This window comes from Liolophura sinensis, chromosome 6 (genome assembly GCF_032854445.1).
Source record: "Liolophura sinensis isolate JHLJ2023 chromosome 6, CUHK_Ljap_v2, whole genome shotgun sequence".
In the NCBI taxonomy this organism is placed as follows: Eukaryota; Metazoa; Mollusca; class Polyplacophora; order Chitonida; family Chitonidae; genus Liolophura; species Liolophura sinensis.
The window spans coordinates 58,438,016-58,449,831 of NC_088300.1; the positions used below are offsets into that span (position 1 = coordinate 58,438,016).

At 40.4% G+C, this 11,816-nt stretch overlaps 1 protein-coding gene across 1 annotated transcript; it reads right to left on the reverse strand.

Moving 5' to 3' along the window:
• Positions 1 to 502: 502 nt before the first annotated feature.
• On the reverse strand, positions 503 to 5,193 carry LOC135469091 (uncharacterized). The gene is made up of 2 exons (XM_064747616.1): positions 4,920 to 5,193; positions 503 to 1,975 (listed from the first exon to the last, which is right to left on the reverse strand). The coding sequence occupies exon 2, from the start codon at positions 1,640 to 1,642 to the stop codon at positions 704 to 706; it is 939 nt and encodes a 312-aa protein (XP_064603686.1). The 5' UTR covers positions 1,643 to 1,975; positions 4,920 to 5,193; the 3' UTR covers positions 503 to 703.
• Positions 5,194 to 11,816: the final 6,623 nt, after the last annotated feature.

Here is an 11,816-nt window from a genome sequence, read left to right on the forward strand (position 1 = left end):
AGCTCATGCTGGCTTCCTCTCCGGCCGTAAGTGGGAAGGTCTGCCAGCAACCTGCGGAGGGTCGTGGGTTTCCCCCGGGCTGTGCCCGGTTTCCACCCACCATAATGCTGGCCGCCGTCGTATAAGTGAAATATTCTTGAGTACGGCGTAAAACACCAATCAAATAAATAAATAAATATGTTGTGACCTCGCCCAAATTTGGAACACCTGGATTTTACTAAAACGGTTCATTGTCATGCGACAGGTCAGGTTAATCATCGCGACACACATTATGTCCATCATCATGCGAAAGGTTTCTTTCTGCTAATTAGAATACAACATTTGTCCAAACAATATAAAAAGGATGCCAAGTATGCCAAAATAATTAAACAGTTTATATACTAAACATGGAAAAAATACAAGCACGGACAAAACCATGCACCAAGACAGCTTGAATCACATGAAGGTGTAATAGATAAAACGTAAATGAGCATTGTAAATTTACTGACTGTTCAGTCTCTAGCGGAGTAATATTGTCCGGTACTTTATAAAAAAAATTTAAATAAAACATGAGAACAGCCTTTTGTACTGTAAAGCTGTTTCCATTGATCCAAGTTTACAAACAAATTCAAATTTCCTGAGGTACACAATTAATATCTATGCAATACGAGATCGGGTAAAGATAACTCCCGTGCTCCTTTAAAGATGCAGTAATCACTTAGTGTTATCTATCACCTCCGTATATCCACCTTGTAAGAACTTTTTGTCTTCCGTTGTTACCGTTATTATCAATAGGTGCTACACAGTTGTGTCCGTTCGTACCTAAATGACGATTGAACACTGGTGTTTCAGTCGGCAGCTGATTGACCCACAACTGGGTCGTGGTCAGTGCAGACAGTTTCATTTTGTTTAATTTTTTCATCAAGTTTGGTGTAAGCGGCCTGTACTGAGATATTGGGTTCACCCTCGACGGCCTTCTTTGTTGTAGGTTAGATGAGGTTTTCTGAGTATCTTGAACGACACTGTCGTCAGACGTTTCTTCGGAGAACATGTCGTTAACATCACTTAATTTGGCCACATCTGTCTGCATAAATAAAGGTTTGCGCAAATAATCATTGTCATTCCCTCTGTTTTCCAGAGATGTCGATACCATACGTGCCGGCATGTTTTGATATGGTGCGGCTTTTTGCACTCTCAAATCCAGTCGCTTCTGAAAAATATTGTCTATTTTATCTATGCCTTGAAGATGGTCCCCTCCTGGTTTCCGGTGAAGGTTGTCGATTTCAAAAGTTTGCCTAACATCCGGGTATCCCCTAGGAGGAGATCCCTGGCCAATAGATGTTGACCTCACAACAGCCGTGTTTTTCATTGGTGCAGATAGAGAACCAATCAAATGTCGTCTAGCAAGATTTTTTTTCTTGTCTCTGTAGTCGCCAAAGTAGCCGGGGTCGCCCATCTTGTTGGAGCCTACATGGTGGCTTGATTTGGATGCCCATGTTAAAGCCTGATGTCCCCGCCCGCTCGTCGTAAGGTTCACACTGGGCAATTTTTGTGCCTCGTTGGTCGAGTAGAAATTTAATTTCCGGTGACAACCAGGCGGGAGTTTTCTGTTCCATTCGTCCGGTGGGTTGCCGGAATTTTTTGTGGATGTAAAAATGTCCATTGACGGTTATAGAACAGCTTGCAATGATACCAGAGCAGCACCACTATAAGGTCGGGCTAACAAAGATGGGCCTCGGCCACAAAAGTTTCAACTTGACCCACAATATGGAATCCTGACCCCACTCAAACCGTGTTTGTCTTTCCGTACAGGTAAAGAAGGCTAGAGCATGGCGTTATCGCTTAGCAAACATGGCTTCAGACGTGACGTTTGCACAGTTGGCGAAGTCAAAGCCTCCTCCTAACGCGATCGCCACATACAAGCAGTCACAGAACACGATCCTTGCGGCTATTCTAGAGGCTCTTCTCATCTGACACCGCTCAGACAGTCTGTATGCTGTAATTGAAAGGAAATATGAATTAATCCGATATAATAGGCACATTACTAGTTTCTAGTTTCTCATTTCTGTCAGGTATTTTCAGCTGTCACTATTTGACACAGTTGTACTTTACCCCGGTATAATCATTTTGACCTGGCTGTCGTTGTGTTCGTATTATATTCGCTGCACCGTATAGTCCCTGAATCCCTTCAGGCTGTACGTGGCAATCCGTCTAGCAAAGTCAACTGGTATCCTGTAAACCCAGGATGTGAAAATGTCTTCTGCACGTACATTGTGGAAAATAAAATAATGGAATAAAATGTTTGTGAACAGCTTATTGCGCTGCTTGTTTTATTGATGCGTTTCCCCGGGCAATTCATTCTGAACTAAATTCACTCATATGGTGACCATATCAAGATGGCGCGTCTCTGATATATCATCATAGTCCCAATGCATCTCGATCTAACAGCCCGAATTGTGTCTTAAATAGCTGAGGCCACAGCCTATCTGTTAGATTGTCAGTTTCAATATTGGTTTGTGTTTTTTAAATAATGTTTTATGTTGTTTACACCTGTTTACACCTCAATGCATACACTGGAAATCCGGGAGATACACGGGAGTATCCGGTGCGTCTAGTTAGGAGTAGGTTTTGGTTGTCATCTGTTATCGAGGTGGTATTGTCCACAAGTCAATGACATGTCCAGCTCTAATCGAAAAACAGGAGCTTATATCCTTCATGCGAATTATGATTTGGTTAAAAAGTACTTTAGTTTAGTGCTTTCGTAAAAGGAATTTAGGAGCTGGCTTACTGTATGGAGGAATTAGAAGTTATCTGCATATATGTACAAACCAAGTATTTATAATCAACGCGTCATATCATGTTAATCCTGTACACGTATATTTTTTACAAACCTCTATTCACAACGCACGCCGTTTACACAAACGTGCTTTAGGGAACGTTTATGTGCTTCAGATCCCACACATATGACCTTTATATCTGTCAAAAATCATAAATGCTAATCCAAATCTGAAAGTTTCAAACTGTATTCAACGTAAATAACACATGTCTCGAGCGCTTAAAGAAAACACTAAAATGAATTACAAGTATATATCTGATGAAAGGCATTTAAACACTGAAGCAGAAAAAAATTATTTCAAAACGTTTTTCAATGAGTTGTTGCTCAACATCGGACTACACGGTGGTCTGTTGACGTCCAGTCGGTATGACTGATGTCACATGCGTAATTTATGCCTGAAGCACATGCAGTTAAATGTCTTTTCGGCGAATGAATTGATAGCTCTCTGTGTATCGGTCTATGTTTTCTGAATGTAGATGTCGGGCAATACGAGAGTGTCTGGAGGCAACAACTCGATAGGCATCGTAAAGAATCCAAAGTTTCAAACACATTTTACTCAGTTGAAAGAACTGTTAACAAATGAGCTAATTTCCTGCACAGTGTTTAATGATCTATCATCTGACATATACTTCATTATAGTGTTTACTTTGCCTGTAATGCTATCCTAGGAGGGCCATGTTATATGTCAGAAGACGAGAATGTCAAACATTATCAGGTAGTTTCTAATTTCTGTTCCCCGCTGGGCAACACTGTGCTTATCTAGGTAAGTTTATATACTCACTTTAGGTTCCAATGCTTGCCATTAAGCGTAAGCCTGCTGTGAGTATAGTCAAACCGACGACTTAATTTCGCTGTGACCTTGTCGCTGTTTTAATGACAAGCTCGGGGGAGGGGCAAGTAACCTTGGGCTGTATTTTATGGTAAACAGAAAGACCTTTTCACTGACTAATTGAATTTGCTGGCCATTATCACCCGTGCAATAAAGCCGACGCCTTGACCAACGTCGATAAGCTGACCATTAACAGGTGTACGCATGTAGAGATCTGTCGTAAAATACCAAAATGGCGAAGAATATGCTTCTTATTATCAGCTTAAGCTAGGAAAAGAACTTCAATGCAGAAAAGATACGGTCCTGCGGGAATCCCCCAGTTAACATGCCATTAAAATAATGAATCAATCGCAAAATCAGTAGACGGATGACGATGTGAATTTATAAATGAGACAAAAACATGGACACTGGTACTCAGAACCAAATGTTCATAAAGCTCGGTCATAGATGCAACGGAAAATGGTGACTTTCATGAACAACATAACTTGTGCTGAACAATTTAATACACGTGCAGTAGGTTGTAGCATGGAAGTAGAATACACACACTGATCTCAATGGTTGGAGCAAAGAGGTAAATGTATGCATTTATTTATTTATTTGACTTTCTTTACGCAGTAATCAAGAATACTTCACTTATACGACGACTCTCAGCGCTATTTTGGAAGGGGATGGGGGGTGGGGGGAGGCCGAGCAAAGGCCGGGGTAAACCCACGACAATCCGATGAATGTACATACATTCATATTTCCATGGTTGCAATACTTTAGGACTTAAAGTAGCTGTCTCTTTATAGTTCAGCTGATTCAGAGTTGACATTAATAATAAAAAAAAAGCTGCAGAAGGCTTGTATGCCGTGAGTTATGAATGTATGCCCAGAGCGTGTATCAAATCGAGAGTGAGTGGGCCATTCAAACCGCCTGTATAACCATGCACCTACCTTCAAGATTAAGGCTAGGTAAACATGTCTAAAGATATCCATGACCACGAGCAACAACTGTGACAGTCACACTAAGTTATAGTCATAAGTGATGAAAGATGTTTAGACATAGGCTAGACAGACATGCTGTACGTGGATCCTCAAGTAGCAGTGGAAGGGAGACAACCGTCAAAAAAAAAAAGTTCACGGCCAACACCACCGTGTGAGATGAACTTGTGACTGTAGATTTACACCATGGGCATATGCATTAAGTTATGCAAACTTTTTCGAAGAATAAATTTAAACTTATAAAATAAGTATGGTTATTACAGATGAAGAGAGTAGCAAGTTGAGTCCATACCTGTACATCGACCAGAGTCCGTAGGGTAGACACCTGTTACCTGTATGTGTTAACTACCAGGCATAGAACTGCATGTGTTGCCTTTATCTCATACAGGTGAGTCCGCAGTTAAATAGGTATGTCCCCTCCCCGGTGAGACCTCGCTGCACACTGGATTGTCGGGGGTAACGACCTGATAATTATACCCGGTGGATAAAAACTGCGAAGTTAGCAGCTGATTCCGTCATGTGTTATTACATAGATAAACAGACTCGCTAAATAACGGCATGTGCATGAGTTGTCTGGCCCAGCCTTGCACCTTCTCACCCATCTATTGTCTCCGGACTATACAGATAGCGGACACGCTTCATCGGGCCGAAATACAGCCGACTTCCACTTGCACTCTTCAATAACCTTTGACACTGGCGGTACTATCCACTATGAAAACATGCCGCACGTTCGTCTAGAGCAGATCTAGAGACCACATTGCCAACATGTCTAAGCGCACTATTTAGGCCGCATGTTTACCCAGTGTGTTGTTGGATACACGGCACTGTTTAAAACTTCACTGTGAAATATCTGCTCTCGTTTTTACTTAAATTCCATTACCAGTGCTCTCACATGCAAAGCGTATGTTCTATGGTCATAAAACCTTCAGGTCACTGCATATGGTTGTCACACACAATGCGTACAGAGGGAAAATATATTTATATATAAGCGTCTCCTTAACTATGCATGCACCAGACATATACTAAGCTAAGTTATAAATATGCGTGCATTAAAATGATAAAATCGTACGCGTATGTGGGTTAACATGAAGTTATCGCACAAACAAAACCTTTAGGCGTATACATGTAACTGTAGACGCTAACACTGGAACATTAAGAGTTTGGGGTTGCCAATGGCGGCAAACAAAGTTAGGGGTTAATAAAACTTCTTAATTAAATCGTCACTTCTTCATTAATTAAGGCTGATTAACGTCACTTAAGTTTCCCATGTACTTGGTGAGTTGCATTTTCCTATACCTGCCTTATATTTGTGAAATACTGCTGAATAGAAAAGTGAACATATTATTTAAACACTAAGAGGTTGTACATTTCACATAAACGATGCCTATATCTAGACTCAGTACTTTGAAAAGAGGAGTAACCTTGAATATGTAGCAAGGCGGTAACTCTCCAACCCGTGTAGCCAAACATAATAGTGTCATGACATCACTATCATAATACTTGCTCAGTGTCACCATCAGCAGGAGCCTTTGTTAACCAAACGTATTCCAGACGATCAAGATCGCTTCGTGCAGAATATCGGTTGGTCCGGGATGGGGAAATGGGATGTTAGAAAGCCATATCAACGATTTTATTTTGTTTCGGAATAAAGACTTTAAAACTTATGTAATTGCCAATACTTGATCTTTCTTCACACACTGGGCTACACAGGACAACAGGAACGCTTATGACGTGTTCCAGGCGAATCTCGCCATATATATCATCTTGTGAACGACTGGTGTCATACAGACTAATAGACAGGTTGGTGATATCATGGTCTGGGAATAGAACAGTTAAAAATAACGGTTAAGCTTCTTTATGTTGTTCCCATGTTTGCAGCTTATCCTCAACTGTAGTTCCTCCAACTGGACCACTTCGCAAGCCTAATGGTTAGAGCGTCTGTCTCCAAGTCAGGAGACCAGGGATCAAAACCCGGAGCGGGTCATACCAAAGACTTTAAGAATGATACTTGTTGCTGCCTCGCTTGGCGTTGAACACTGGGAGGTTAGAGCAAAGAAACAAGACTGGTTGTCAGTATAATATGATGGGAATGTGTGACAGCAACCTGCGGATGGTCGTGGGTTTCCCCCGGGCTCTACCCGGTTTCCACCCACCATAATGCTGACCGCCGTCGTATAATTGAAATATTCTTGAGTACGGCGTAAAACACCAATCAAATAAATAAATAAATAAACAAGATGTTACAAGTTGCAGTGACGTGAACACAGAAGAAGAATATAGAAGCCATGTACTGGTTCACAGACACTGAGATTCAGAAGCTTGTATACAAGTCCATATGTGGATGGACAAGTACTTAGCGATTAACAGTGAAGTTAATTACATTGGGTTTCTCTTGTCTAAAGCATCCGACAGGTAAAAATGTCTTCATACTTTTCATTTCACGATTTTTGTCATGGTTTATTTTGTGCAATTTTTTAGAGATGGGTGTATACTTGTTTCTTCTCTATCCTAAATTTTGTGTGGTTTCCTTTACAAGATAACTTTTCATAAGGCACACTGCAAGCCCCGACTACCCGTTTCCCTTGACACACAGATAAAAACGAGAGCCACGCCTGACAGTGTATAGCGTGTGGTGAAGAACCCTTCATGAAAAATAGTATTGGCTGAATAAGAGGGTAAATATTCTGTCAGCCAAATAACGAATTGTCAACTGTAGAAAAATACAGTGATTTCACTCTAATTTTTACAATGTTACATCCACCATTCAGACCCTATAATAGGACAACTTTTTAAGGCCTATAGGTGTTTCCCTTGACGCTGCTATTGCTACTACTGACAACGTCACAGGTGACATGGTACAGGGTCCTAGCCATTTAGGCTTAAATTAAAGGGGAACTACTTTGTGAGCTGTAGACCGGGTTTCACTACACACTGATTTCACTCTTTAAACGTTCAAAAATGTTTCCATCGCTCAAAACTTTTCATGGTACACAAAGCCTAGAATCAGTAGTTTTCCCCAACACCCAAGATAAACCAGCGCCGCAAGTTAGAGAATAATGTGTGTTAAAGAGTAAAAAGAAATATCTTTCTAGCCTTAACTTAAAGGGGAAATACTCTATCAGACAAATAATCAGTTGTGAGCCGTTACAGTAAGAAAATGCGCGCGTTTTACCGCACAACTTTCACTCAACAAGAAACTAGCGATATTCCATCATTCAAATCCAGCCAGAGGCGATTGTCTAAATGTGTAACTACTATTGAATATACTTGGGTTATATCCAAGCTTAGGTATTTTTTAATGGTGAACGGCCAAGCGCAAGAGGTGCTGTAAAACGTTATAATTATAATCCATTATATATTTTAAAGCCTATAATATATCTAATCCAAGATAGTCTAGAACCACCTAGCTAGTATTAAAAATGAAGTAAGTTCATGACTTAAACACATCTGTTTGTTCAGCGGTATCGGGTTACACAACAAACGCCAAAACGAAGGTATTAAAGTCTATTTTACCCCTAAAAATTAAGAAAATGTGACAAAAACTGCATATGTCATACTGCCATTCTGTTTTACCGCCTCCACAGAGGTTTTATACCTATCAATGGCAAGCTTATACCTATCAAGCTTAGGCCATGGCAATTGACTTAGATACGTGAAAAAAACCTGCGCACGTGTGACGTGAATGATGTATATCATACCGCTGAGCACAGATTGGAACGTCTTGAATGTTTCTTTTCTAACGTCATGGCGTCTGGCTGTAAAAAATAACAAATGTAAAAACAAAAGCGACATCTATAAACTGTGCGAAACAACACTTTTATCACCGAAGGAAATTCCAGCAGTTCATTTTTATATAAATTAAGAAGCAAATCTAACAAGAAAACAAACTCAAATTCTTTTATTTGTAGACATAAACAGCATGAAGTGATATTACTCGGGGAGGTAAATGTACCGGCCAGTGTGTTGCGTGACACTTGATGTTTTTTGAAAGGTCATCTCTATTTCGTATGTATATTTACACACGACCCACAACTGACGGGTAGAATTAAATACATACACCTATTATATAAGTGGAAAGTTTGAGTCGCTAAGCTGCTTGCCTTTCAGACCCTATATAGGGGTTGCACACTGGGGGCTGGACCCACACTACTGGTTCTATACAAGTATTAAAGAATTTTCAAGGAAACTCCCCCTCCAACGCTCCCCACCCCTCACCCTCCTGGCGTCAGAACATTATTGTGGCAATGCGATACCGGCAGAAGTCCGAAGTGGGACGTATTACGTCATTTCAGTATTTGGTAGACCAAATACGTCACAGATGAAAACGCAGCACCCAACATGTTTTGCGTGGCGCAACAAAAGACTTGCGATGTCACACTAGCGCCACCTTCTGTGACAGGAAAATCTGCGGGTACCCCATTAATGAGGACCTGACCAACGCCCAGCAGCAGGGCCTTGACGTCACTTAATTGATGTCAAATGTTCCTTTCTCAGCTCATCATGATGGCGTCGCATTAAAGACAGTAAGACATTACAACAGAAACTGATACACTGTAAAGGTGTACACGTTCCGCTACAATCCATTCTTGATGTAACAATGGCTCGAGGCCCTGTTTCACACTAGTGCCACCTCACGGGATTAAAAAATATACCGCATCCCCATTGACAGCGCTTGCTGTAAGGGGTGATCTTACTGGAAATGACATATGAGGTGGCATTCATGACATTTTCAATTCCCGCAATATCCTCCATAACCTTTTAACCTACACCATTTAATAATTTATGGTTCATTTGAACAACACTCACAGAAGTCAACCTAAAACTTTCGAGTCTGTATTAATGATGTAATAATAACAACAAATCTTTACCACCTAGCTCCATGAATGTAACTCATGTCCTCTGATAGGCCTATATATAGATAAGTGTAAAAAGGGAAGAGGCTCTCTAAGGCGACACAAGAATTCACTGGGATCTGCATAGATATATAGGTTGTACTGGGTGCCTGTCATTGCACTGCAGTGCTTGGATAAACTGGGCTGTAGTCCAATTGTTTGACAGGACCAAATATCCGGACGACCCATATCTAGGCTCCATACACGGTTATCAGACCATAAGACTTAGGATGTCTATTTTGGTACAGCGGAGACATAACATGCTTTCTTATTGGGCTAAATTTAGCTATTAGTTGAAATGGCCCACAATATCCTTGCCCTGTAAGTACTGATGTGGCCGTGAAGGTGTACAGGTCCAGACGAAGAAAAAAAAAGAAGAAAAACGTTTCTTCACAAATATCTAGAAGGCTTTAATTTTTTTTTTAATGAGCTAACCTGTGTTTCTTACATTTTGCTTACAGATACACAAGGGCCTGGCACATCTGCACCAATAGAAATTCAAAATATTTCAAATATCTACATATCTTAAGGCTTAAAAGTCACAAAACGAGTATATAGCGTTTACTGGTTTACTGGTAGTTCGTTTGTGCCATGTGTTTTCTTCCAGATAATCCTGCTTATGTACCAGTGAATTGGACCGGTGAACTACTCTAGATTCTCATGCAGTATTTCCAGTATGGGTACAACTGGTTTTATTGTAGCCCCTGCTGTGCATAGGAGAAAGGGGTGAGGTGGAGGGGGGGATACTTCGGTCTACGCATCCATCTATTCGTTGTTTCCTAGTTTACGTCTTATAAGTGTTCATTAAATTGACCCAAAGCTTACACCACATGGCATCACTTTCACAATTAAGTTACTGATTAATTCTGAGTTAAGCATATTTGTTATTTTGGTTTTTCAATAATATGCACATTTGCTGCCAGCGTCACATTTTTTGTTCCGTTTTTTCTTTTTTTTTTATTATTATTTTTTTTCCTGTACGAATTCAGGTTTCCGTGTGTATAGTGTCTTGAATAATATATATAGTGCTAGCATATTTTAGTTATTCGCATATACAGTGCCTGCATGCTGTTTTCTATTCGTCTCTCGCATGTCAGCTGAAGGTTATTCGGAAATAAATGTTTACTTGAATAACGTGTTGTCACGATATTTTAGCCAACAACCATTTGAAGAGCAGAATCCCGAAAAAGGCGGAGACACCATATTCGGGTCTACTTGATTACTTATGAAGAATAAAGTGCTATAGCAGCATATTTATTCATTTATTTATTTATTACTTGATTTATATTTAATTCCGTACTCAATAAGTTTCAGCTATATGACAGCACTCATCTTTGCGTTCACCATAATCTATCAAACAACCACCGCAATTTGAAGGTTGGCGTCTTTAACATAATGATGGGGGCTCAGTCTTGGAATGTGAGTAACTGGACGTTTGCAGACGTCTGTCCACACTCATACATGCATGTACGACGTCAGACTCTTCAGTGTCTTCCCCAATCATTATCACCTACACATATATAAGGCCTCTATTAATATCTCTGTACATTTAGAAAATTCTTGCCTTGACCCTAGTGATAAACGTTACGGGTTGACGTAGCACTGCTGTTACATATATATGTTTGTGGGTCTGGTCAGCTAGCCTGTTCTTGCTCTCTCGAAAAAAAAACCTGACAGGAAAAAACAAACAAACAAGGAAACGTTCATTTATATACCATGCAGCTAAACCTGCATTCCGTATGCAAGTCATTAAGAGAAGCAAACATGGCCGCTTTGATGCTGTTTGAACAAGGCCTGTCCTGGAACTTTTAATCACGTTGTTGGTTGCAACGTAAATGTCTCTCACACAAACATAAATAGAAAGAAAAGCTGTTCGTGTATAGTTTGCTTTTCAACTGACCTTAAAACGGATGCACATTTCGTACTATTCATTCACATCCTGTTTTCATGGGTTATATCAACCATCTTTGCCCCGGTCTGTGGCGGATCTATCTGGGGTCAAAGGGTTCTCTGTTATTTCTCATTAAATATTTCCCCTCCCTATCACCACCCTCCTCACAACCAGAAAAAGAAAACAAAAATCACATGCACGCACAGTCCAGCGGGAATAGGAGCACTTCATACACCAACTGTTTCATATATACGATATGTACCGAGAATGAGTTATTACGGGGGTGTCGTCATTCCATCTGTTGATGTTGATCTAGGATATGACGAAACTCAGGCAATTGCAGGATGTCGTACAAATTGACAAATTACGGATAACCGCATTAAAGGCATGTAGAGGCCTTCTTAAC

Bases quoted from the DNA above. Each gene is read 5' to 3' on its own strand.
- LOC135469091 (XM_064747616.1), bottom strand. From the start codon at position 1,642: ATGGACATTTTTACATCCACAAAAAATTCCGGCAACCCACCGGACGAA.